Source organism: Telopea speciosissima, chromosome 2 (genome assembly GCF_018873765.1).
Source record: "Telopea speciosissima isolate NSW1024214 ecotype Mountain lineage chromosome 2, Tspe_v1, whole genome shotgun sequence".
Lineage (NCBI taxonomy): Eukaryota > Viridiplantae > Streptophyta > Magnoliopsida > Proteales > Proteaceae > Telopea > Telopea speciosissima.
This window is the reverse complement of record NC_057917.1, coordinates 79,953,585-79,981,523: the sequence shown is the minus strand read 5'-3', so window position 1 is coordinate 79,981,523 and position 27,939 is coordinate 79,953,585. Positions and strand designations below refer to the sequence as shown.

At 38.7% G+C, this 27,939-nt stretch overlaps 2 protein-coding genes, 2 long non-coding RNA genes and 1 other non-coding gene across 7 annotated transcripts in view; 3 read left to right on the top strand and 2 right to left on the bottom strand.

Annotated features, from left to right (window-relative positions):
- LOC122649460 (CBBY-like protein) overlaps window positions 1-17,152 on the top strand; it is a 32,230-nt gene extending 15,078 nt beyond the window's left edge. Inside the window, exons 7-11 of one of the 2 annotated variants that reach the window (XM_043842631.1) lie at window positions 11,891-11,971; window positions 14,230-14,384; window positions 14,488-14,572; window positions 16,216-16,359; window positions 16,972-17,152. In XM_043842631.1, coding sequence (XP_043698566.1) covers window positions 11,891-11,971; window positions 14,230-14,384; window positions 14,488-14,572; window positions 16,216-16,359; window positions 16,972-17,074 — 568 coding nt within the window. In that variant the 3' untranslated portion in view covers window positions 17,075-17,152. The remainder of the gene's footprint in view (window positions 1-11,890; window positions 11,972-14,229; window positions 14,385-14,487; window positions 14,573-16,215; window positions 16,360-16,971) is intronic. The other variant, XM_043842632.1, reaches the window with a different exon arrangement.
- On the bottom strand, window positions 1,267-15,626 carry LOC122649464. The gene is made up of 3 exons (XR_006331294.1): window positions 15,614-15,626; window positions 4,478-4,483; window positions 1,267-1,383 (listed from the first exon to the last, which is right to left on the bottom strand). It is a non-coding gene; the product is annotated as an uncharacterized LOC122649464 (long non-coding RNA).
- LOC122649461 (tRNA (guanine(9)-N1)-methyltransferase) lies at window positions 2,196-27,939 on the top strand. Of its 2 annotated transcripts, none has more exons than XM_043842635.1 (4): window positions 2,196-2,201; window positions 20,845-21,308; window positions 26,436-26,795; window positions 27,657-27,939. In XM_043842635.1, the coding sequence occupies exons 2-4, from the start codon at window positions 20,901-20,903 to the stop codon at window positions 27,867-27,869; spliced, it is 981 nt and encodes a 326-aa protein (XP_043698570.1). In that variant the 5' UTR covers window positions 2,196-2,201; window positions 20,845-20,900; the 3' UTR covers window positions 27,870-27,939. The 2 variants fall into 2 exon arrangements, with proteins under 2 accessions (XP_043698570.1, XP_043698568.1); XM_043842633.1 differs by lacking the exon at window positions 2,196-2,201 and adding an exon at window positions 19,391-19,408.
- Window positions 18,538-18,609, bottom strand: TRNAH-GUG. The gene has a single exon. It is a non-coding gene; the product is annotated as a tRNA-His (tRNA).
- LOC122649463 lies at window positions 25,223-25,552 on the top strand. Its single transcript, XR_006331293.1, has 2 exons — window positions 25,223-25,328; window positions 25,495-25,552. It is a non-coding gene; the product is annotated as an uncharacterized LOC122649463 (long non-coding RNA).

The window sequence follows — 27,939 nt, the reverse complement described above, 5'->3', positions numbered from 1 at the left end:
GGAAGCAATCTTGGTTGGAAATATACTTTTGTAAATTCTATTGTATATAAATACATAAGGGGAAGCAGTTTTCTGTCACGCTAGCACTCCCATGTGTCTATCTCTCTCCTCCTCAAAACAAGGGGGCAGAGGTGTCTTTTCATATGGGAAGGAGAGAGATAGACTCATGGGAGTGCTGGCGTAGGCCACACTCCCGACAGAGTTCTTTTCCCATACATAAAAGAAAACTTTCATTTCTTAGTTTCTGTATTTATGCTTATGTGTTAATTAACATAATCATGACTAATATAGAAAAACTTCCCTCCATTTTTTTGTGGGTTTTAAGCTGTTGTGTAATTTGCTGAATGTGTGGTTACCTCTATGTTATTAATACTTCCTTCAGCAGTCCAAATAAGTAATCACTATGTTTTATAATGTCAAAAAGATTACCGGTGAGAGTGTAAAATCATTCATCCGGTGGACTACTTCTATCGTTTTGTGCTAGCTACATATGTCATAGCTTGAGTTTTAACTCCTCTCTGTAATTCTTAGTTTTTTTTTTAATGTATGGAAGAATAGCTGTTGCTTCTCTAATGATTGACTTGGATCATTCATAGGTGATTTGGAATAGGCTGCCTTTTGTTATTATGAGAACCTCTTTGTTTCAGTTGGAAGGAACAGGCCTTTGCTGCATTCATTAGGGCCTGGTAGTGTAACCTCAGTTCAGGCCATTTTCTTATAGAGGCTTTTTGAGTTGGTTGAAATCTGTGATGCTAAAATAAAACTTTGAAAGGTGACATCTCTCTGGGCCTGGATGGCTGGTCTTACATTTTATAAGAGATGTTAGAACATGGTGAAAGGAGAGCTTCTGGGTTTTAAGGAATTCTGTAAAGCACCTAGATGAGATAGAAACTTGAATTATACCTTCATCTTCTTTTTTTTTTTTTTTTTTTTGTTGGGGGCGAGGGGGGGTCTGTGGAGAGCATCAAAGATTTCTGACCCATCAGTCTCATTCCTAGTTTAGTAGAAAATCATTTTTAAGTTTCTTTCTTCAAAATGAATGGAGATAATTAGTCATGTTGTCGGCTCATATCAAGGTTCCTTTATAATCATTGGGCCTTTCGATACAATCAAATAGATTGCCACGAGGGCGATCGATTGAGCAGCAGCTCGTAGACCACCTGAAAAAGAATATTTATTATTTGATCCATATCATGACATAAGAAGTCTAATAGGAGCAATACTTGAAATGGCAGCTAATCCTCTTTGATAGTATGGTAGTAGTGCCTAAATGTGCAAATGTCGTGGCAGGAGCAGGGTCAGTCAAATCGTCCACAGGTACATAAACTGCTTGAATAAAAGTTATGGATCCTTTTTTGGTAGAAGTAATTCTTTCTTGCAAATCTTCACAGAAAATGGAGAGGAAATTGATGGATTCGTTGGATACTAGGTTGGGACTGACGGGAATCGAATCTACCGCATCCACCTTGAGAGGGCGGTGCTCTAACCGATTGAACCGGTCTACGATCAGCTAGCGCTCAGGCATGTGCAGCAGACGGATTGTTTGTGATCTATCCTACATTTTGTCTCTATGGACCGAGGAGAAAGGGGGGGTCCAGCAGGAAGGGGGTTGCACGTTGTTACCTCCTCCGTTCTGACAAATAATTCTCCTGGAAAGGCATTCCGTGCTTTGGAGGCATTCAGTAAAAAATTAACTCTCTTTGCCGTTTAGTGCAGACCACCAAACCTAATTCTAATTTAAAAATTAAGGTACAGGAAATTCTAGAAAATCTGGAAAGACAGAGAATGAGAATTTTAGCTTTTTAGGAGAGCTAGTGGTGAAGTTTTAATATTGTAACAGAAAATTCTGGAAAAACAAAGAATAAGAATCATAGCTTTTCAGGAGAGATCTTATATCTGTCAAACTCTTGCTCAGACTGCGGCCAGAATTGGATGGAGTGGTGTATACTGTTGTAACTGCATATTTTTTCTTTTACATCTATAAGACCCTTATGTTCTCTGCTAATAGGGGGGGTGGGGTAGGGGGGAGAGAAAAATAGGCATCCTTAATGGGATAGCATAGGTGGACTGGGGCATTTCTAGAGGAATTGATTTGTTTTTTGGGAGCAAGTTCTATATTCTAGAGAAGGGTCATTACCTAGTTCTGGTCCCGCCTATGTGGGGTCAGTCCTAACCTTTGGCATTTTTTCTCAAAGCCACAAGTTAGCTACCCTCAAGACTCAAACCGAGGCATTTTCCCTAGCAGCACGGACCTTTTACCAATGCTCTAAGGAATGGCCCCTAAGTTCTAGGAACTAGAGCTATTACTATATGGGATCTGTTTGAAAAGAACGGGAGGTATGTTAATGACTGGAAATAGCAAGATTTCTCTCTCTTGGAGTGAAAACTTAAAACCAAAAGTGCATTTTGCTGTTCGCTTAATTTTCTACATGTGAACCCCAAAAATTCCAGTTTGTTAGCTAGGAGATCGGACATTCAAGGAGATTGTTTGTGGGAAGGAGAAAGCATTGTGAAGGATTTCCATCTAATCAAGTAGGTTCCTAAGACGCAAGAAAATGGGAAGTGTAGGGTTTATCAGATTGGGTTTTTACCACTAAGGCACTTAGAGAGTGGATTTGTCACACACACACACACACACACACACCTATATATATATAGGGATTTTCTTATTGACACTCCGTAAGGTTTCAAATAATTGGTAATCTTATTTTTTTGCCCTTCTAGTGTAACACTTTTTTTTAAATGAGGGTAAATCCTGTCATTTCAATGACTTAATGATTAGTTACTTCCAATTTTGAGAACCCTTTTATACCCTTAAATTAAAGAACTTTTGGGAATAAGACAAGGGGTAATCAAGAGAAGGTGTCTAAGTTCTAAATACAACTATAGAGGTGTCATTTAGACAGTCCCATATATGTATAAATATATATATATATATATACAACAACATCAACAACGAAAAGGCCTCTGTACTAGAAAGAGCAATGAAAGAGATTACATAGGAGGGTAAGACCCCAAATTTATGCATGGCACGCCAGCCTTAGCGATGCAGGCAGAAAAGAGCTTATTTTAGTGTTCGTAAGTCTTGGATGGATTTCATCAGTCAAAGAGTGGATTCTCTTCTGTGTGGATTCCTAATACACTGCTAAAGTGGACTCCATGGCTGGACAGGTGGATCTATCTAGTTATCTTTTCAACTTTGTTATTAAATGCACAAATCAAAATTCTCCTCTTCTTGTTAAATCTGTTGCTCCGTTACAATTCTGTTATTTCTAGTGGTCTGAAACCTAGGTTTCCTTTAAGAACTGGTCTATGTCTGTTTTTTCAAGACTTGTAGTGTTTTTATTTATATCAAATGTGAGTTTTTGGCAAGGATTTAAGTCTCGGTATCGGGTATCGTATCGGTCAGGCGATTTTAAGAGACGTATCGTATCGGAGATACGTATCGATCGGTGCAGAAACGCATGAAAATGATCAAAATACACATGAAAATACACTTTTGGACACAAAAAACAATATAAACAAGCAATTTGTGTCATATATCATGCATATATACTAAGAATTGTGAATAATCAATAACCAGACAAGTGCAGCACTTTGAAATTGTTATAAAAGATTAAATGATGAAATTCTTTACATATAGAGTCACTCTATTGCCATGAAGAATGTCGGGGTGGATCAAAGTCATGTCTATAAGGGTCTTTAACAATAGGAGCGACTAGGATGATGTTGTGTCTTGTCCGAACATAAGCACAATCACGAGCCCATCAAAATACGATGGTAGTGACTCTCCCACTCATAGTAGAATCGCGTGTCGCTTCCTGGAGTGGCTAATGTCACGACAAAACTAGGTTGTGCTTGTGCTTGATTCTCTCCGTATCCATAACTTCCATACCCTACGAAGCCCCATGTCCATAGCCTGAAGAAGAACCTGATGCATAATGCCCATGGCCTGATGAAGCACCAGCATAATCAGAACTAATGCTAAGTGACTCCATGCCACTCATAAGCACATCACTATCATATGGATTGTGGGAGCGCTTGGCAGACTTGCCCTTATGCGGCTTCCGCGAGTAAGTCTTATGGCCAGCAGGCTCAGCACCATGATCCATATCTTGGGTAGTATGTGTGTATCCTGCCTCACATGTGAACTGAACCCCAGCACGATGTTGTGAAGCCTCATGGCCACCACCACTACCTCCAGCACCATGGCCACCACCACCACCACCACCACCACTACCATCATCATCATCGTCATCATCATCATCATCATCATCATCATCATCAGCAGCAGCAGCAGCAGCAGCAGCAGCAGCAACAGAACCACCACCACCATCACCATCACCATCACCATCACCATCGTCGTCTTCATCCTCATCATCAACATGTTGTTGAGTTCCTCCATACGGATGACCTGACCTCGTCCTCCTGACTAAACCTTCTTCAGAGCTACTTTCATTTTCTTCAAAATTAGGACAAGGATCTTGTGATGGTGGCTGTGTTGCATCCTCATCCATCTGTTGAATGATGCTCTCTATCACCGGATCAGGTTTGGTTGTCTGGCGATCCTCACTTAATTGATCCATCACCAATACCTTATCGGTATCTTCTATCCATGCTCTAACTGGATCTTCATCGTCAAGTAGGTGGTTGATGTCGATTGGGTTGACATCTACATCATCTCCTTCTCTTTCCAGCTTCTAAGTATTTAAGCTTCAGCTTCATGTTGTAATGGACATACACTAGCTTCTCCAACTTTGAATAACTGAGACGATTCCGGGGTTTGGTGTGTATCAACCCGAATGTACTCCAGTTACGTTCGCAACCACTAGAGGATGCCGTCAGGGATAATACTCGAATTGCAATTCGGGTTAAGTGTGGAGCACTAGTACCCCCATAATTGAGCCACCAATCAGCTGCACAATAATAAATGAAATATTAATAGACAAAACCTTAAAACAAATTTTAAATGATATAATAAATTAGGTAAACCTAACTTACCTGGGCGTTGTGTGCTCCTAGCATGGATAGCCATTCTATCAGCAAAACCACGAGTGGCCTCCCGAAAATACTTAGCCTAGAGAGGTATTAAAAAAATATATATATTAGTTCCACTTCCACCAATCACTCTATTCTTGGTTTCAATCATTTATACAACTAATTTAGTTCTAACCTCATCCATGGCAAGTGTGGCCTTCGCTACATCTGGCTCCATTCTGTTCACAACATTCCTTAGGGCACGCAATAGATCCGGTCTACACCCTATATCATTGGAGTATTGGATATCCGGATTCAAATAATATGCTGCACATGGTTTGTAATGGATGGTTAGAAACCTAGAAATTCTAATAATAAATAAATAAATAGTAACTTACTAACTACTAAGTGTTTAAAATGAAACCAAAGTCATATACTTATAAGATTACCTGCCCAATGAACATCTTGAACCAACATATTTTCCCATCGATCGGATATAATCTTCAAATACTTCTTGTTTGATGTTGGATTATTCTCATGTATTTTTCTCTTCACACATCCCATGGCATCTACCATCTTACCCATGGTCTGCTCTTTATCCCCATCAACCTCTCGAAGCAGACAAAAGAGTGGCATCATAACATTATAAAGTCGGCCCATTGCAGCCCAAAAATTTGAGGAGGTAACAAGATCTTGAACAAATCTCCCAATTTCAGACCTTGCATAATTGCTAGTCAACCACTCAGTAGAGGTGAACATCTGTAGCAGCCCATGCTTTCGGGAAATGAGGCTATCAATTGCAATGTAATTTGTTGCAAATCTTGTTGTTGCAGGCCTCACTAAATCCCCTTGTGTATAACTCCTCATCAATGTCAAAACCCAACTATGGTTGTAAATAAAGTTGGTGATTTTCCTTGCATTACCAACCAACTTTTGGACCTTAGGCAATTCTCCTATGTCCTTAAACATCAAATCTATGCAATGAGCTGCACATGGTGTCCAAAATAAATGTTGCCTCTTTAACATAAGCAACTGACCAGCTTTCTTGAAATTTGCTGCATTGTCAGTTACTACTTGGACAACATTTTCTTCTCCTATGTCCTCCACAACTTCATCCATTAACTTGTACAAGTAGTTGGCATCTTTGATTTCACTAGATGCATTGACCGACTTGTGGAAGATCGTCCTTCCATCACAGTAGATAAGAAAATTGATGATGGATAATCTTGTTGGTCCACTCCATCCATCACACATGATGGTCACTCCATATAGTGGCCACTTCTCCTTGAACCTCTCTACATACTCATGCACCTCTTGGACAATACCATCCAAGTAAGGCCCAGCAATCTCATGAGGTGTGGGTGGCTTAACATTTTTCCCACACCGCTGAATCTCCTTTACCATGGCCTTGAAGTGGGGATCTTTGGCCTTATGTGGTGGAATCATAGAACTGTGGAACCATCTGGAGATTGCTCTGCCTATCCTTTTACTAAGTGTTTTGGGTTGAAAGCTTTCTTCAATCCTCTGTTGGCTAGCATCCCTTGCTCTATAGACATTAGGATCCATGTCTCTGATATCTGGGCTCTTCTTTCTCTTACCCTTACCACTCTTTGTAAACCGGTCAAACATCCCCTTCACACTGGTTGCTCTACTAAGGCCAACAGGCTGCTTACCCTTACTTAGAGATGGACGACAAGAGGAGCCAACACCAATATCTACAGGGCCCTGGCTGGGTCGAGTTGATTGACTTCTAATCAATTGCTCAGCTCTCCATTGTTGCTCTTTTGCTTCATGTCTTGATTGTTTCATCGCCAATGCCAACTCTGGGTCCTCCTCTGCTTCCATATCCGATCCTTCATAATCTTCAAAATCTTCCATCAAATTTTTCACCAATGCATCAACATCATCATGTGCTTGCTTGGATTTTTTTTTGGAATCTCTAAGGTGTTTTTGCATTGCCCTGCTTAACTCTACAAGGCACTGTGTACACTTGGAAACATTTCCATATCCTCCTGCCATGTGCTCTTTTTGCCGAGTTACCCCACCTCCAAGATGTTGGGTGTCACAGAAGTTGCACTGTGTATGCAATCTATTATTGTTTATTTTGATACAATAAGACCACCCAATGTCTTGTTGTCGTGGCATCGTCCTAAATACCAAACAAAAGTAGATAACTATATAAGATATATATTAAACAATATTCAAATCCACACATCAATAATTTATTATTTATACAACTATACAAGTATAGACACACATTATGATGCATGTCATGCATTGCATCATCTTCTTTTATTTACTACCTAGCAAAGTTGCCATAAACAATATTTAAACATTTTTATATTTTCTACAACTAGTTACACATTATTTAATTTTTTAAATAATTAAAAAAAATGACATAATGTACTACATATATGAATCTAAGTCTTTGATTCTATTTCAGCCAATTATACATTTTATCAAACTATAATGAAAGAGTATAGATGGAAAAATCAGATTTTTTACATTTTTTTAAGTATTTTATAAATTCAGAAAATACCCAAAAAAAAAAAAAAAATACAGATTTTAGGGTAAATGTATAATCTTCTTGGGATGTCATACATCTATACATAATGTATTCCATATCTTATAAACATTACCATTTGTTTTAAAGTTAAGAAGAAAAAAAAAAAAAATTTCATTTTAAAGAAGGAATTTTCGGTTTTGGGTAAAAATGGTCAAAGAAACATGGATTTGAAACCAAATCTTTGTAAATGCATACAAAGAATGCAATTTCTATGTTTGTTTAACATATTCTCTTTGATTCATACCAAAAAACATACCAATAATCAAAGATTAAAGCAAAAGATTCAAGTTTTTTTCAAAAAACTTACCTAACCCTTCAAGAACAGCTTTTGAATTCGAATGTAGGCTGTTAGATCCACCAAATGATGTGATTTCAGCTCCTCTAAGTTCGTTTTTGGCAAAGAATTGAAAGCCCTCAAGAAATCTTACCCAAAAAGCAAGTTTAAATGTGTTTTTGGAAGGGTTTCTCAAAGCTGGGAAGACCTTTTTTCCGCCTGGACTGCTAGAAATCGAGTTTTGGGTGAAAATGATGAAATGGCCATGTGTTTTTTAAGTTAACGATACATACCGAGACGTATCGAGTCGTCTCGATATGTATCGGTAGGTATCGGTCGATACATATCGATGCATATCGAGACGTATCGATATGTCTCGATACATATCGTTTTTTAAATATAAAAAATAATTTTTTTTAAAAACTCTCGGCTGTATCGATACGTATCGTATCGTATCGGTACGTCTCGGTCGATACGTCTCGATACAGTCAAGACATTTACATTTAAAAAAAAAAAAGATACGTCTCGGCCTGTATCATATCGACCACGACCGATACCAAGACGTATCGGCCGAGACGAGACGATACGCACCGAGACTTAAATCCTTGGTTTTTGGTGCCTTATTTTTCCACTTTGATACTTCTGTTACAACTTATTTTCTGAAATTTTGAAATCGGACCAGAATACAACCTGGTCTACTTGTACCACCAGTAGACCGCCTTAGGGATTGAGAAATCAGTCCTTGTCAGAGCTTCTCTGTTTAGATTTTCCTGGGTATTTTCTTATCTGGTGTTCCTATTCTGTCATTCTAGTTTGGTTATCGGAATGTATAATCTGTTAAATTAACAGTAGGACCAAACCCCTAGTTAAAATTTAGGGTTAGGGTTTCATTTTTTCCAGGACTTGGTTAACACATCAGCCAAGTCATTGGCCAACCACATCCTCCATCTAAAAGAGATGTTCCCCATAGAGCTGATGGGTCTGGCCTTCCTAATGAAATGCAAGTAGCTTTATGGGCCACAGTCCACACTTTGGAAGACAACCACTTAATGAGTAGACTGAATCCCTTCAGTATTCAAATCATTCCACCCTTGATTGAAGAAGATCTTTAATCCTTAACTGAGTGCTTTAAGTAAGCCGTAGTAGAGTCACATATAACATCAGACCAGAAAAAAACCAGCATGGGATTTCCATCATGGTCCTGAAGATCTGTTCCAGTACCTGTACGACCCTGATTGCCTAAAGAACTGCCATAAGAATCAACTTAATAACGTTAGGAGGAGGAGGAGTCCACTTAGTTGGATCAGAAAAAGGTAGCCTGAAGAAAAGCAAATTTACTCCAATGTTTGGTAATATTGTGTATAGAAATTCCATGAAACGCCTCCAAGGAACTTGAGCCAGGAATTTAGGCACCTTAGAGGTTTTGTGAGGGCTTCATCTAAATCTTCCAGTGATTGCCATCTTCAATTCTTTATGTACCTTTGCACGAGAGGTCATGAAGCAATGAATCATCTTGTATCGTTGATGTTTTTGGCTTTTCTAATAGTGCTTTTATCATTCACAGGGGCATTTTTAGTTGGGATTGAGCAGAAGCACTGATGAGAAAAGTCAAAAGGGTGTCTTATGTTTGATCTTCTTTCATATTTTTGGGGGTCTAATTGTAGTTACCCAAAATACAGAAGATGTCTGGTCTCTAGTTTAGGCAGTTTACTGAGGAGTTATTTTATTTTTGGTTGGATTCTAATTTTCGTGTTTCTTCTTTTCATCATCATTCATCTCTTTTTGGTAATTTTCTTGGTTTTAAAATTATATTAAAAAAAGGCGTACCCAGTGCACGAGGCCCCCACCACTTTGGGGTCTGGGGAGGGTCATAATGTACGCAGCCTTACCCCTGCTTTCGCAGAGAAGCTGTTACCAGACTCGAACCTGTGACCACTTGATCACAATGGAAGGGCCTATATTCTCAGAAGCAAATAAAGGGGTAATTGCTAAATTGGAATTATTGAGGAACGATTTGCAGTCCAGAGGATGTAAAATAAGTAGGACTAAATCAGAATATATGAAGTGTAACTAAAGTAAAAATAGGGCGAAATCGAAGTGGTTAGGATAGAGGGTACAGAGATACATCAAAGTGATAGTTTCTGCTATTTAGTCTAAATCATAATTAAAGGAGGAACAGAAAAAAATGTAACTAGTAAAATAAAGCAGGGTGGGTCAAGTGGGGAGGTGCTTTTGTTGTGTTATGTGATGGTATTCTAAATAAAAATAAAAGAATAAATTACAGCTATAAGGCTGGCAATGTGGTTTGAAGCTGAATGTTGGGTGATAAAGAGATCACACATAAACAAAATAAGTGTAGCTGAGATGTGGATGTTGACATGGATGAGTGGAAAAACAAAAATTGACTAGAGTGAAATTTTTTGAGATGATTTAGGAATGGCTCCACTAAAAGATAAGGTGTAGTATAGGCATTTATAGTAGAGGAATTTGAGTGCATCGGTCAGGAGTCGTATTATGCACATTTGAGGAGTCATAAAACCAAAGGATAAACCTAGAATTACTTGGAAAAAGAAGTAGTGAGTAAAGATATGAACGGCTTTGGGTTGGCTACAAACATGTGTTTCAATAGAGTGGAGTGGCAAAACAGTATCCATGTAGGCAACCCCATTTTGTTGGGTAAGGCTTAGTTGAGTTTAGTTGAATCAAGAAAAACAAGGGTTATATCTGATCATAGATCGGATCTGCTCTGTTAGCATTTAAGAAATCAGATCTGTGATAAGAATAGAAGAAAAAGAAAACACTGTTTTACTAAAACCATTTGAGGGAAAGGAGTTGTCTCACTCACCTGGACGATCTCCCAACTTTTTCTTAAAACAGCTAGAATGACAAATATGTGTTGACCCCATGTGAGAATATATATTATACTTCAACATCTTAAGGAAGGTTTAACATTTAGTTGTTTAGTGCTGGCACAGATCTACATGATGCAAGTGTTTTTGCTGGGTGTCACACTATCACTCTGAGGAAGGGTGGTTCTCTATTGTGTTGCTGAGAATGACTTGGTCAGAAATTTGTGTTTGGGAAGAGTGTTGTCTGGTTTGCTTTTTTTTGTTGTTGTTTGTGTGTGACTTGGTAATCATTTTAGTCCACTTCAGTTATTGGAGTTTTTGTTTCTTCATCATCCATGTAGGTATACTCCCAAGCCAAATATATTTTGTTTGTTTATTCAATTATCCTGTAGCTTCTCTTCCTTATGGCGTTTTCCAGATACATTACTGCAATTATCAATGTGCTGATCACTGAAGAGGAATATACCACAAAAGGGGATGCTTTGATTGCTTTCATGAACAAATCTCTCCAGATATTGCCTCTACATTGCTGAACACTCTGTTCATATGAATAAAGCCCCACTCAAGGCCACCCCTTAGCAAGTTAATGGGATAAAATGTATCTGGAGGAATTACAATGCCTTTAAGCTCAAAGAAAGAAAGGAAAGAACTCTTCCCCACAACATAGAAAGCTACATGTTTGCTCCTGGTCAACAAAGATCTTTGTGAAATTTCCCCCCTTCTCTGTACTTAAATATCAATTGTCCAGTAAGATGATAGCCTCAATACTTGTCCTTTTTGGCATGAACCATATTACTCTACTAATACTCTTGTATCTACTCTTGTATCTTAGTGTGTGCTTTGCTACTCTCTCACATAGCTTTATACCATGGTTTATATTGAAAGTGCAGTTGATACATATTTCTATATTTGTTCCTTATAGAGGTAGTGCAGTGATTCCCCATTTATCTGACATTTTCTTTTTCAGTCTTCACTACCTTGTTGAAAACTTTAATCAATGGTGAAACAGTTTGCCTTATTGTTTGATGGATATTGTGTGATTCAATACAATGGATTCATCTTTTGAAGATAGTGTGTGCCATAAGTGCAATTAATCCTACTGACAAATCTTTTGAATGGTGGAAGAAAATGGTCATCTAATTCCAATTAGTTTTATTTGTATTCAGTCAGTCTAATTATTTATTGCCATCCAATGCTTAGCTAATTGACATTTTTCATTTGTAGCTTTGTTGACGACGCACTTCACGAAGGTATACCTGTGGTAATTGTAACGGCTTACAACAAAAGTTATGATAAAATGGCCAGGTTTTTTTTCCGTACTGCAACTCAAAGTTCAGAAATTTTATTGTGTAGGTTTTGATAGTTCAAATTGAAACATATGCAGATTGCTTTTATCCACAAGGCAATCTATTTGTTACTGTTGAATTATTTATCCACCCGTATCCCCCTTTGGATAGTCCGCTGTGTTAGAGCTCCTGTATGGTATACATATTGTTTCCTCCCTTTCCGCTAAAGTCGGTCTTTTAGAGGAAGCGGTTCCAACATGGTATCAGAGCAGGCAGGGTTCACGGTATCGAGTCCCCTTGGGAGCGGGCAGGTGTTGAATTATTTATCCACCCGTATCCCCCTTTGGATAGTTCCGCTGTGTTAGAGCTCCTGTATGGTATACATATTGTTTCCTCCCTTTCCTACAAGGTCGGCCTTTTAGAGGAAGCGGTTCCAACAGTTACATTTACAGTCTGTAAACAGAAAAAAAAAACAAAAGTAGGTGGGGGAGACAGGGAGAATGTCACATCCATGATCTGTCCATAGTTGTCCTGGTGCCAAGGCAGTGGCCAACTTCTTTGACACCTAGGTGACGCCTTGGTGAGGCTAAGGTGCCCAAGGCAAGCGCCTTATGTTATATCCCAACCATATTTCCAAGTCCTTTTCATCTTATAAATTTTAATATTTGTTTAATGCAAGGTTGTAAAGGTTAAAATATAGAGGATAAGGGGTGGGGTTTAAAATTGAGTGTGTAGAGAGATTTAAGGGGAGAAACGAGAAATGATTGAACTTTGTAACATTTGGAGAGAAATATCATCAGATTCTGAGTTTGGGTGATGCAGATAAATCACAGATGTGGGCTTATTTTAGTGGAAACAAGCCTTGGGTTGGGCTACACACGTGTTGGGCAATTGGTCCAATGGGTTTTCACTGTAATAGGCCACTTTAATGGGTCTAATATGGGTAGGAGGCAGGAATACGGGATTTATTTTATTAGTTAGTCTAAATAGGGTTCTATTATTTATTTATTTGTTATTTTAGTGTTTTGGTTGGGCTGGATTAGGACTCTATGAGTTCAGTCTTATTTTAATATTTTAAGCTGTTATTCCTTTATTTTAGGCTGAGTTTTAGTTGTAGAGACGACCTCCAAGGTAAGCTATTGGTTGGAGGAGTTTTAAGCTTAGTTTGAGTCTTTTATGTAAGTTTGTAAGGGGCTACAGCCGTACCGACAAATTTGATGAATGAATTATGGCTTTTGCCTCCATTATTCTGTGAGATGCAGTGAGACCCTTGGTGAGATGCTAAGGAAGGCTTGGTGGGATGTCAGCTCTGAGGACCAGGTGGGATTCCTGATTCATATCAGCTCTTCTTTTACGTTCTTCTTTATTCAATCAAAACTAAAAAAACATCAAAGTATCTGTGCATCCCTTGTTTCAGTTTTGTTTCTGCACCCTACTTCCTGGAATTTCAATTTCTCCATTGTTTTCATCTGAGACTCAAATCTGATTTCATATTTGGTAGATGGATAGTATTCTAAACACACTCACGGATTCAAAATTTGATCTTGCTGCTGTTTTCTTAGAGTCCTACTTCTAGTTGGATTCCTAGTTCTCTATTTTAAGATCAGATTTGATTTTCTGTTTCATATTAGTATCCTTGTATTGTTGCTGAAACCTATTGGTGTAATGATGCACTTTTGATTACTGTTTGAGCCCATTAATATCTGTTATCAGGATTCGATTCTGGAATTGTGTTTTAATTTTTAAAGAATCCTATTAATAGGATATCTTTATAACTATAGATCAGTCCATCAGATCAGGTTCATTTTTTGAGGAGTTTTCCTCCTCCATAACTCAGACCTTTGACTGAGGTTTCCCTTCACTTCAATCTGAGTTTCTGATCGATGGTTATTTAATTTCTCTTGAATCTGTTCTTTTCCTTTCACTGTGATCCTGGATTTCAACTGAGTTTCTGAACCTAATCGCTTAGGCTTCTAGAAACCCATCACTGGGTGCCTTATGTTCCAAGGTGACTAGTTGCCTTGGGGTGCTTGTCGCCTAGGTGACCTAGTCAGCACCTTGTCCACTGTGCATCCATTTTGATTTAAAGAGAAGCATAGAGCCCATCAAGTTTTCAGCCACTGTTTGACTTCGTCCTTCGATCGCTGGGGCCTTTATTCACTTGGGCTTCTTCCAGTAGTTGTTGTCTAAGGAATCTTTGAATCTTATTATGTTTTATAGATTTACATATATAGCAAGGAAAAAGCTAATTCCTCTTATTTTATTTAATACTGTTAGGTCCATAATTGAAAAACTTGGTAATGAAAGAGTTTCAAAGATAAGGACTGTTGGAAAGGAAGAAGTGGAACAAAGTCTTTATGGTCAACTTGTATATGGTGAAGGTGTTACTTCTGGTTTGGATGAGCAACTAGCGAAGGAAGCAATAAAAGCAGGTAAGTACTTGAACCTTGTTTCCCTTGCATTTTGTTCAAGTGGGAAAGTTTCCTGTACAGCAGGATTTTGTATTAAAGGTTTGTACCTGTTATTCTGGAGCAGCTTCTGCTGAGAAACAAAGGATTGCTGAGGAGATTGCATCAGTGCTGAAACTGAAAGTTGAGATTGACACCAGCTCAACTGAAAGGTCCTGTTCATTTTTACATTGAGTTGAAAGGTTTTTTTAATTTTAAATAATATAAATATATTTGATTCTTGTTGTCTCCGAGTTTACCTATATCTTAGATGATTGAGACAAGCATAAGAAGCGTCTTTTAGTGGATGTGGTAGGAAAATCATCACTAGTCCACTTTTGGGGCACTGAGTTAATGCTGTTTTGAGTTTTATTAGAGAAGTCCATCGCATTCAGATCTCTTATATGCATGGCCAGTATCTTGTGAAGAAAGAAGCAAGGTTTCTCCAATTTATGTACACTTCAATATGCAGGGCTGAACTGGGGGGGGGGGGGATATATGTGGAAACTGCCTCAAGTAACTCGAGTTAACTGTTACTCCCCCACCCCCACCCCCCAAAAAGAAAGAAAGAAAGAAAGAAAGAAAAGTATATGTTTGTTTACTTTTTCTTGTATCTACCGTATCTCCCTCTTGAAAAAATATTCCCACCTGTTTCTCTCTTTAAACAATCTTCAAGGACTTAAAAAAGTCAAACTTGTGGGTCCCTCTTCTCCCTCATTCATGATTCTTCCTCTCCTAATCTTCTCCCCTCATTCGTCGGTCACAAAGAAACAGAAAAAACCTAAAGGCTAAAACCTCTTTCCTCTCTATTGCTCTCTTAATCTTTAACCCCCCCCCCAAAAAAAAAAAAAAAAAAAAAAAAACTTTCCTTGGATCCTTCTGCCCACATCTGTGATCAAATCCGTGTCCATACATAGATAGAGTATGGTCTGGGGAGCCAAATTTCATCATATATGCTCCTGGGCATTGGCATACACACCCTCTTGGTAGTTCTAGATTTTTCAAAACCCTTTCTGTCATGCCATTAGGCTAATTCCATTTTGGCTGAAACTCGATAAGTGAGCAGGGGACCTTGGGGTCTATCTGCTCACAAAATCTAGCCCCATTCATCATGACACATGGCAAATATTTTTGGATCAACCAAATGCAGAGGATTCACTATTTGGCACATTTTAGCCATGTCTCTGTACTCGTACCAGTTTCTAGACACATACCCATAAATTCTATCTGAAACCACTCCTAGATCTAGAAATTGAAGTATCTGTCACCTTGCCCATATCAGAATATGACACTTGTTAGCACACCATGTTATCCCAGTATCATTTTTAACTGAAAAATTGGAAGGCATAAATAGAGGTGAGTTTGGAAGCAATTGGTGGAACATTTTGGGTCTCCCAAGACTTTAAGTTACTGACATACAGATAACTGCCTTTGTATTTTTTGTGAATTTCTTCTAATATGCTACTTGTTTATTCTGTATATCTTATCAAGGAAGATCTCTTTTATTGGTGATAAACAGAAAAAGGAGAAAATTTTATGGTGGAGACAATTGTGATTGCAATACCACTGTTTCAGTAATATAGTTTTCATGCATAACTTTTGGCATAATATATGACTTTTTTTTCTCTTTTGACGAGCATGGAGTGTATTAATAAAGAGAATGACATGTCTTCTGCCCATAATATGTCAATTAGTTGGATATAGGAACACCCAGAACCTTTTAATTTTTGTTAACCAGGGAAGTTGTGTGATTTCATTTTTTTTTAAGCAGAGAGTTTCGTGAACTGATAAATCTAAGTCTTTGTGGTTTATATAGCATTCAAAATATTATGGCGACGTTGCGTGCAGCAGCAGAAAATGCAGGGTTGCCTGTGCAAAATTGTGTGCTCATTGCAGGAAGTCAATCTGGGGTGATGGGAGCTGAGCGAATAGGCATGCCATGTGTTGTTCTTCGCAGTAGGTTGGTCCTTGTTCTTGAATCTTTTAATCATGCCCTAATATTGATTTTTTTACTTCCACTTTATGGTATAAAAATGGGGAAATTTTGCCTTTAAATGGTCCCATTCTGGAAGGGCATAAACGGTCCACCTTTTTTGCCACATGGATGGATTACATGGCAATTCTGATGTTGGATAGAGATGATATGGTTTGGATAGCCATTGTGTCAAATTTGAGAACTTAATTCAATCAAATACCCAGTCGTGTATTCTCATGCATGCCTATGATACTCCAACCACCACTGTGACCTGTCCCTTTGTCCTGGATTTCTAAAGCTCCATTTTGGCACTTGGTAAACTTGATTGGGCTGGAACTTGACACGTGAGCTTGGGACCTATGAGTCTGATCTGCCATGTCTGATATGCCATGTAATTAAGATTTTTGGACCATTGTAAGCATGAGCTACATATTTTGCTCGTTATACATGTTTTCTTAGAATCCCTTCTCGTGTACACCATAATTACGTCATGTGGTTCTTTTCAAACTCTTTGATCATCAATTATTGTGCTTTTCGAAGATTTCATATTTGATTCTGGTCTAACATTGTAGTTTAATTTAAATGTTGTTCTTATAGCTTGACTTCGAGAGCTGAGTTTCCTTCAGCAAATGCTATAATGGATGGTTTTGGAGGGGCAGACCTTACAATCTCCAAGCTACGCAATAAGAGATGGTTGTGACTTCTATGCTGTAAATTCCTTTTTGAACTGTTAGATCTTTTGAGCTGTAAAATATAACGCTATTTCAAATCCCCTAAGAAGATGTCTATGAGGAATAAGAGTTGTTCTTTGTTCCTACTGCCTAGTTCCATGTACACCATTGTTCACATTTCTTAAACTCTAGTCGATTGCACACCCTTCTGTTAGTTATGTACTCACCAAGCACCAGCTTCTTTGCATTCTTATTATTCTGAAACAGTGACCCAGTTATCAAAGAGTTGGGATCCTCTTCAATGAGTTGGAGAGTCCAATGAGCCATCTGACGGTTGGGCTGGTTGTGCACACAGGCACACATCCCGGCATGTATCCAGTCAGCCCAACCATTGGATGCTCATTGGGTGCTCTTTGGGCACGTGCCCTATTGGAGAGGATCCAGACTCGTTATCAAATGATGTTGTGGTTGCCAACCATCAATGCATGGTTAATGGAATAGGGAAGTTTTTGGAAACATCTTTGTTTTGAAGGTTTTATGGTTTAATAAAGTTCAAGAGCTTCAAAGCTTAGACCCCAAACAACAAAATGCATATAAAATCATTTCCAATTTGCTAGCTAATAGGCTTAAACTAATCTTGGACAGATTCATTTCACCATTACAAGGTGTATTTGTCGAGGGCAGAAAGATATATGATAATATCAACGGAAATTTAAAGTACCTTGTATTTACCATCACGGGTACAACACATAGCCCCAGTCTTATTAAAGCCTAATCCCATATTTCCTTGAATAATTCTCTGATCCGTGGCTCAGAGGACTTGTGAAGTACTTTTTCTTCCCTTTTTGTGGTAATCTCATTTTCATAGAATGAGAAATAAAAGATTCAAGAAGAAACTGTAAAACCTAACATGATGTAGAGAAGAATGGAAATTGTAAACACAATCACACAATGTACACAAAGATTTACGTGGTTTGGTAATGTTGCCTACATCCACGGTGAGATCAGATCTGTTTCACTATCAATGGAGAATAGGGTTACAGTTGCTCGTTCTTCACACCTCTCTCAGATTTTCAATATAGAGAAAGAACTCTCACTATAGATTTATAGTGAAATCCTATACAGGAAATTTACCGAGGCCCACGGAAGCTCCACACAGTGGCCCCAAGAGGCTCCACCCAGCAATCCATCATCAGAAGTCAAGACACCAAAACTTCTACAGAAAGGTTGTCAACAATTCAAAAGAGGATTTAAAGAACTTGAGAACAGGGTTCATGGAATTAGAATCAGATCTGATTTGAATCGGACAATCCATGGACATTTTGCCAAATTCTGAAGTCATCCATGGCTGATTCTTGCCAATTCTATTTCTTGAACTGTGTTTGAGAATCCAATAACCCCAAGGAAAAAGTCTATGTAGAGCAATTAATCTCATGTATATATGAACAATTTGAAGAGAAATCTAGCTCGCTCCGGTTGCCTTACAAAAATGTGTGGCTGCTGGGATTCGAGCCCAGGTCTCCACGGCCACAACGTGGAATTCTCACCACTAAACTACAGCCACTTGATATTTATTCTGTTTTTTTTTTATTATGATAACAGGATCTCCAAAAGATGTAAAAGAGAAAACCAAACAGTAGATCCCTTGTAGTGACTTATTCATTCCATGATCAAGAACATATTTGCGATGCTCCACTGGACTGAACCCTGGCAAGTGGAGTGGGGGGGGGGGGGGGGGGGGGGGGGGGGGGGGGGGGGGGGGGGGGGGGGGGGGGGGGGGGGGGGGGGGGGGGGGGGGGGGGGTAGGTGCTATACCAAAATATTCTTGAATACATGGTTGCAAAAACTGGAATCGGACCTATTGAATAGGCCATATTGGAATCAGCACTGACCGATCTAGCCAATTCTTACTGATTCCTGTCAGTGTCTGACTGATTCTGACCGATTTCAACCAATTCGAATTGAGAATCAAGCACTGGCCGATTCGATTACCGATACCGAGTATTGAAACCCTAGTTTTTTATCCATATCCGTAATCCGATTCCGTGTTTGGAAACTTGTTGCCATCCATGAAGAGGGTAGTTTGGCATTGAAAATATTATACTGCTTTCACAGTCTCACAGTTCTCCCGTTCCCTTCATTTGTCGGATTTCCTCCGCCCGTCTCTCTCTCTCTCCCAAGTGTGTAAAAAAGTGTTATTTCCTCACTTTCTCAGACGGCCGCAAGGCTCGCGGTCGCAGATTTCCATAGTGTATGATTCTTTGTGGTTGAGTTCAACCTGACGATCCTTAATCCATCGTATTTATCTTGGCGTCCACCAACAAATACCTCTCTTTATTGCAATAAGAGATTCAAAACTCAGAGTAAGTTTTTTCTTTCTTATTCCTCATTTCATTTTGTGAGTTCTTCGGCATTTACCACACCATAGGCTAAATTATCATTTATTCCAGTTATTTTATTGTGTTGTAACATTCTATCAATTTAAGTTAATTTGATTGAGAAGATGAACTGTTAGTTATACTGCTATATGTATTTCCGTCCACTTGTAATCTCCTGCTCTATATCGTTGAGAGAGAGATGCAGAAAATCTTTGCTTTTCTTCATTATTCGTGAATTTGGGGAAGTAGTTTTAATAAAAAATTGAAATAGATGGACTATGACCAAATCACCATCCATTAGCAGTATCATGTTTTTTATTTTTTAATAACTATTATTATTAAATTTTGTTAAATATGAAGAAAACATTATTAATATTAAAGGGTTAAGTCAGGTGGATCCCAAACCTTAGTGGCATGTAGGCCAATGATGGGGGGGAAAATTGAACGATTTTAATTTGTTCTAAGTAAAGAAGGCAAATATGCAATACATGATGGATCCTACAATTGAACTAGGTGCCAAATTTGACACCTGACCAATGCATGTTGTCATCTTCCCTTTCAATGCTTCATATTTATCCAGCTGGCATGCTACATGGCAGAAATAGAAGTGTAGGAACTTCACTCCCCATCTATACCACTGGACCTGCATTCTTTTTTCCTGAAATTAGTGCTAAAATAATATTATTGCTAATCTAGGTGATAGGATGCAATGTCTAATGTTATGCAGTATGGGTTTAAACTTCCATAAATTTTATAATACCCAAAACCACCATTTCAATATTATCTCTCCATACATGTGTTAATTCTCAATGTTTAAAACCCCTTTATTTTTGTTTTTTTTTTTTTTTTTTAATTATTTCCATGAACATCTGCTGTTATACTGGTTACTTGTGAAAGTAATAAAGTGATGAAGCAAAGCTGTATTTAGGGCTCATTTGATAAAAAGCTACAGATACCTCCTTTGATGGATAATGAGAAACAGCAGGCCCATTTGGACACATTATGTTCTTATTTAGGGTTACTATGCCAAACCTTCTTATAAAATCAAAAAATAACAGTCACTTAGAACATTTTTAATTCACTTTATTTTTCCATTTGGATTTATGATTCACTCGACCTATATTGATTGGTATTTGGTCTTTGATATCAAGAGTCAAGGTTTAAGATATTGGAAGAAACTAAGTGTTTGAATTTTGAAGAAAGGAATCTAAGTTAATTCTAATTTGGTTCTTATTTACATTATATTCTCCTCCTACCCCCCCCCCCCCCCCCCTCTTTTTCTTTTTAAGCATGACAAATCCTGAACCCATTTCAGGAAAAGAAAACACTTTTCAATCAAGGTGGCAAAGATTGTTTTTGACTTATGAAATATCTTACTGCAAAATTACCCAAGCCCTTACACTTACTTTCTGGTGTTGCAGAAGAAGCTTTAGGTTTCTACCAAAGGTTATTGAAACGCTTTCAATCACTATCAGTGATGGAACCAGTCCAAAGTGACCAAACGACCCTTGAGAACTCAACCAATGATGACTCAAATCCTCCTGTCCTGTCAAAAAATGCTCGAAAGAAGCTTCTGAAGCAGCAGAGATTTGAAGCAAATAAGGCACAGAAGAAAGCTGCCATTAAAGAGCAGAAGCAAAGGAAGTTAGAGGAAAAACGTCGCGAATGGGATGAGAAATTAGCAAGCATCTCTGAAGAGGAGAAAGCAAAGCTGATACAGTCCCGAATAGAGCTTAGGAGGGAGAGAATGGAGAAAGTATTGGAGGAAAGGGAGAAAAAGATTGAACGACTTACTAGAGCCAAAGAAGAAGGTCAGAAGATCATCATTGATCTTGAATTCTCAGATCTTATGACACCTAATGAGATTCACAGTCTTGTTCAACAGGTAGTATTTTGCTTTCCATGATGTTATTTATGATTTAGGTTTCTTCGCTCCTTCTAGAGCGAAAAAGAGGGAGTCGACCTTTTTTTGGTGTTAAATATGAATACCAGTGAACATACTTGAGGTCGTACATGTATTCAGGCCTTGGGGATGTTTTCCTAATTTGTTCATATGGGGAAAGGCATGCATACAATGTTTAATACTTAAGGGGTTCAACATTCCTGATTTACTCTGTAAGTTGGCTATCCCAACATATCTGAGGGTTTCAGATTTAATTACAGTACAATTATGGACTTTCACTTATGTTATAGTGTGATTAGTGTCCACTGAGATTATAGGATTATTTGGAATCATAGATTGCCAAAATTCTGTTGTAAATAACACTTTGTGTCATAGTTGCTGCCTAGGCGACGCCTTGGTGTCCAGGCACCTTGGTCGCCTAGGCAAGCGCCTTGGATGCTTTGTCGCCTAGCATCTAGGTCTCCTCAAATGCCTCGGGTCGCCTAGTTGCCATGACAACTATGCTTTGGATCCTTAGTACATTCAAGATCCTGAAGTTTTCCTTTTCCATTTCAGAGTATATGGAGTTCTTGTTCTTGATTTCCCCGATAAGTTAACTTTCTCAACATATGTGTTGAAATCTTTTTTTTTTTTTTTTTGGGGGGGGGGGGGGGGGGTTATGGGTAATTGTTGTAATACGGGTGTAAAAGGGTATAGTTGGTATTTTGTGTCTTTGGAGTAGTATTGACTTCTTCTATTATAAATAAAGAGAGGCTATAGTCATAATTACAAGCCATATTATTCCAGACTTGTGTCATGGTGTCAGAGCTGATCCACATTGGGTCATCCCCCCATTGGCACCTTGGCTAACGTATTCCCTAGTTTATTTAAGCAGTGTAATCCACATGATTTTTACTGTGATGCTTGTCTCTTTGCCAAGCAAACCCGTTCAATTTATTCAAGCTTGAATAATAAAAGCACCACACGATTTCATTTGATTCACTCTAATGTTTTGGGTCCTGCCCGCTAGGTCTCTATTTTGGGATATTGATGGTTTGTGACCTTCATTGATAGTCACACGCACACTACCTGGGTTTACTTATTGCACCATAAGAACGAAGTCTTTTGATGCTTTCAAATGTTTCATAGCATGATTCAGACCCAATTTTATGCTAAGGTGAAGATTTTTCGTAGTGACAATGGTAAGGAATATATGGGAGGCCCGTTCCAAGCTTACCTTGTTGATCAGGGTATCATTCACCAGATTAGCTGTGTTGACACTCCTACTCAGAATGGTGTGGCGGAGCAGAAGAACCGTTACCTGTTGGAGGTAGCCCGTTCTCTCATGTTTGCCATGAGTATTCCTTCCCAGCATTGGAGTGACGCTGTTCTTACCTCTGCCTATCTCATTAACCACATGCCTACTCAAGTATTGGACTTTCAGTCTCCCCTTGATGTTCTTCCCTGTTCTATACCCTTTATTGTGCCTCCTAATGTATTTGGGTGTGTTTGCTTTGCACGCAATCATCGTTTGCATGGCAAGCTTCAACCCCAGGGGCTTAAGTGCATTTTCATTGTATACTCGGCTATCCAAAAGGGCTATAAATGCTATCATCATCCCACTTGGCATGTGTTGATTACTATGGATGAGTTGGAAGGTAATGAATGTAAGAAAGAAAGAAGGGAGAAGATGAGAGAAGAAGAGAGGAGAAGAAGAAGAAGAAGAAGAGAGAAATGGAGAAGAAGAGAATTCGGTGGAATGTTGTGTGTTAGAGTATTGTCTCCACCACACCTATATTACTTCACTAATAATACGAAAGGAATTACATACACCTCCCTAAGGAGGTAAAAGGTAAAAAAGGAAAATTGCAATATAAGGCAACTAGACAACAAACTAGTTCCTAAAGTACCCTTATTACATAGACTCTAACAAGATGTGGTTTTCCACGAGTCCTTGGCCTATTCTCCCTCTTCGGCACCTTTTTAGGGGGACTTTGGTACAGTTGGTTAGGATGTGCCTTCATTGATTCCGCTTGAGCCTTCATCGATTCCTCTTGATAGTGATAGTAAAGTCTTGGATGAGTCCTTGGTTGAGACGGAGGATATTTCAGTTCAGGGGGAGTCAAGGACAGAGGACCGACCAACCACACAGCACAAGCATCAACCGGCCTTGCGGGTCTATTCTCGGAAACAGCATGTTGACACCACCACCAGTGCACCTACTGTACCAGTGCTAACTCTACCCAGCCAAACGCCATCCCCTGATTATGTAGAATTGGTACATCGGTTGAGTTTCAAACTGGGTCCATACCGCCCCCATATTATGCTATTATTTAATTCCAATTTACCAGCCTATATTCTTCCCAAAGATAGCCATCGACCAGCTTTATTGGGGGGGGGGATATAACTATCTATCTTGCTGATTTGAAGGGGGATTAATTCCAGGTCGATCAGATTTATTTGGAGATAATTTTGAGGAGATTTTATGGGACCCATGCCAGCCTGCAATAGAGAAATATGCTGCCAGAAGCCATATTGCATGAGAGATTTTCTGGTGGGGCCCAGCTTCTTAGCGATGTGTTGGTTTCCTATAATTTAGGATTTTAATTGTATTGCTTATCTAGTCCTTGTGTGGGGAACTTAGTAGCTTTAAGATTGTTTCCTTTTTAATTGATTTGTTTGTGTAATTAGTAGATTTTATTCCTAGGACTCTTTCTATTTCAGTTATCTAGATAGATTGGGTTTGATTTGTAATTAGTTTCCAATTAGGATAATGTCTAGCTTGTGAGGGGATTCCTTTCCACGCAAGGAAGAATTCAATTTGCTGTAATCGATTAAAGATTATAAATAAAGGAAAGCTGCTGGATTTGAGTGGCCAACGAATTGAAGAAAAAAAGAGAGTTTTGGTTTTTAAACCATGCTATGCTGTGAGATACAGTGGGGAAGGGTGAGATGACTGTACCTATGATTGGGTGAGATAGTGGGGTACTCGATCCAATCCTATCCTTCTTCTTTGTTTCTATTTCAATTGATTTCATTGTGTGATCTGCTACAAGTTCATCAATTGTTGCCCAGTTTTTTGAAGGCCAAATCAGAATTAAACTTTGTTCAAGAAGATCCTGCTTGGGGCTAGGTCCTTCGTGATCTAGCTCTACATTACCTGATCTAGGTCCTACTCCATCTGGTAACATTCTTCCTTCTAGTATTACTGATCCTTCGCTTGATTTACCGATTGCAATTCAAAAAGGGGTAAGAACATGTACTCAACATCTCATGCTTGAGGAGATGAAGGCACTTGAAAAAAGTGATCCCTGGGAGTTGGTGTCTCTTCTTCCAAATAAGAGACCTGTGAGTTGCGAGTGGGTGTTCATAATGAAACAGAATATGGACGGTACTGTGGACAAATACAAAGCCAGGCTTGTCGCTAGAGGATTTACCCAAACCTATGAGATTGATTACCAGGAGACATTTGTTTCTTTTTGCAAAAATGAATACTATTCGGGTCATTCTTTCATGTGTAGTCAATAAAATGAGAAAAGTTGAAAAAGGAAAAACCCAAAACAACCTTTCTCCCTTTCCCTGGTGTTCGTGGCGTGGACCTTGGTGGGTGATGAGAAAACTTGGCGTGAAGACTGGGAGTCTTTTCTCGGCATTGCAAGGTTAGGGTTTCTATTTCCTTGTCACCGGAGCTGAGCTCAGCGAGAACCGTGGTTCCTTTGGAAACCCAGGCGTAGAGGACCAAACTCGGATCACAAGATATCAATTGATTAGAGAAGGTTGAGGTACCTTCCGAACAATTTGCAGCAAATTCCTTCCCATAGATCAATCGATTTCAAATCAAATTGACGAAATAAAATTCCACATTTGCGCCTTTCAATCTTGAGCCAACACAAATTGGAGAGAGTTGCTCTGTCAGGTTCTCAGGCTACATCACCGTCCATCCAGGTAGGGCTCTGTTCTACTGGTTTTTTGAAGCTCAATCTCAACCATCCAAGAGGCCTCTCCTTCTCTGGCTTAATGGAGGTAGGCCTTAGCAATCAATCAATCACCTACCCCCATTTCCTCTTATTTTTCTTCGTCGTCTTCTTCTACTTCTCCTTCCTTCTTAATTCATTAATTCATCCATTCTGTTTCTTTCTCCTGTTTAATACCCTTTTCTTTCCTCTGTTTTTCCACTTTTATGTATTAGGTCCTGGTAGTTCATCAATAGGATATGGTGATGCTGTTGAATTGGTCCTTCTTCGTGTTAAAAGAAACGGAGTTGGACTTGAGATCAATAAATACGCTTGGAGTAAAGGTTCCTTTCATTTTGTCCTTGCAGAAGTACAGATTCCCGCATTAGGGTTTTTTCTTCCAAATTTTGTATTTCTTTTGTAATGGGGATTTATCAGTCTAGAATCTTCAGATTGAAATTGGATGGAATTCTTTCTTTTCTACTTTTGATGCTGTAGAAGCAAATTTGTTATTAGTGGAATCTCCAATGGGAGTTGGGTTCTCACTTGCGAAACAACCCAAAAGATTACTGCACTTCAATTGCCTCAAAGTTGCAAAGGCAAGCGATAAAACCACTGTGGATATGTGGGGTTCGGCAGCGAGGTCAGCGATGTTGTCGACAATGAGGCGGGATTGCAGAGGGGTGGAGGTGGGTGGTGTTACTGGAGGAAGAAGAAAGAATAAGAAGAAGAAGAAGAAGAAGATGATGAAGATGATTTGGGGAAGATGAGGGTTGGGCAAAATGGTCTTTTCAAATTACAGGGGTGGTTAGTAGAAAGGGTAGTTTGGTCAATAAAATAAAGTTTTTAACATTCAATGCCTAAAATTAATGGTGTGGACTTAAATGGCTTTAGGTTGAAAAGTAGGGGGTGTACGTGGAATTTTGAAGGGGTGCGTGTGGAATTGTCAGAACCATAGGGGTGCACGAGGAATATTGGGTCCATTTTAGGGGGGTATGCGTATTTAACCCTTTATTTAAATATCGTCTTATTGCCTCATGTGTTTCTGGTCATAAAGAATTCAACAAAATTATGAAACATTAATCATGACACATACCATTTTCCATCGTACTATGCCACGAGTAACTTTTACTTTCTTTGCTTACTTTTGAAATTAATTGCCTGATGGAACTTGCAGATTATGTATTGTTATGCAGTAAATGGGAAATCTCCTTTGCCAGGTCATCTCTGGTTGACTGGATGCAGGGGAGAAATAGAGACTCAATTGCAAAGGCTCCCAGGATTTGGCAAGTGGACGATTGAGAAGGAGAGCAGATCATATGTTGAAGCTCTGCAAGATCAGAAGGATAATCTAGTCTATCTAACAGCAGATGCAGAAACTGTGCTTGATGAACTTGATCCAAAGAAAATATACATTATTGGTGGCTTGGTGGATCGGAATAGATGGAAAGGACTGACCAGGAAAAAAGCACAGGACCAGGGGATCCAAACTGCGAAGCTTCCTATTGGAAATTACTTGAAGATGTTGAGTTCTCAGGTGCTGTTCCTAATAGTTTTACTTTTTTAGTTATTTGATGTTCCTAATGCTTGGAATTTTATTGGCTAGGATTTTTTCTTTTGCCACGTTTTGTATTCTTATGTTGGAATTTAGACTTCACTCAACTGAGCCTAAACCCAACATCTTGTCATCTTTTACACACATCCTGTCCTGCATTCTCATTTTTAAGGCCTATGCTAGACTGTCCATCCTCTGTGTCTGCATAATACTGGCCCATATCTAGAATATCTGATAGAGAACAAAATTTAGTTTTAAATCTATATCCAGAGATTACTTATTCTTCCATGGTGATCAAATCAAAATAGTCATTAACTTTTTAAAATGGTATATTGAATTCATGAAGTTCTGTTCAAGCTTATCAGACTGAAGTAATTGAGATGATCTGTGGTGCCTGTCCATTGACCTATTTTAAAATCGACTCAATGAGATGAATATGACTCTGATCTTCTTTGACCATCCACGGTTTTTTCTGTTGGCCAAACAGTTTCTGTAGTTAGGATGGTTTCATTCATTGAATCGGGTCAGTTTTCATGTAGAACATGTCTACGGTAGCCATTTAGCAGAGGTTTTGCTCTCATAGAGATCAGCAATTTGTGCAGCTTTGAAGTGCATAAACCCTAGTGATATGAGGGATAGCTTTACTGGAAGCATATGTTTAGATAACTAGAAGTAAAGTCACATGGACATGAGCTTGTGTGCCAATCAATTTTGACAATTTCGTTAAATTATATCCTTTGGAAAAACTGAGATAGTTGGCTGGATAATGGAGATCAAATTTTTACTTTTTGTTGGACATTATTTCCTTTAATAACTAACCACTGATGAATTTGAGTGAAGCAGGTACTGACTGTGAACCAAGTAGTTGAGATACTGCTCAAATTCTTGGAAACAAGAGATTGGAAGACTGCCTTCTTTCAGGTGATTCCCCAGAGAAAAAGACATGAAGCTGAAGCAGAAGTTGAAGAAGGTAACAGCGAGGAAGATGGTTCTGGTGAGAGCAAAAAGAAATGTATTGAGCAATCCTCCACTGATGATGGGAATTTATCAACTTGATATAGTGTGTGAGAAGTAGACCCAAATGATAGGAGGGATATTTTGATTAGTACAAAGAGTAGTAACTAAA

What these genes read in the sequence shown, in the direction of transcription:
- LOC122649461 (XM_043842635.1), top strand. Translation starts at nt 20,901, where the DNA reads ATGGAACCAGTCCAAAGTGACCAAACGACCCTTGAGAACTCAACCAAT. An exon ending in TTCACAGTCTTGTTCAACAG is followed by an intron (nt 21,309 to 26,435) that starts GTAGTATTTTGC and finishes TGGAACTTGCAG; the next exon opens with ATTATGTATTGTTATGCAGT. An exon ending in TGAAGATGTTGAGTTCTCAG is followed by an intron (nt 26,796 to 27,656) that starts GTGCTGTTCCTA and finishes TGAGTGAAGCAG; the next exon opens with GTACTGACTGTGAACCAAGT.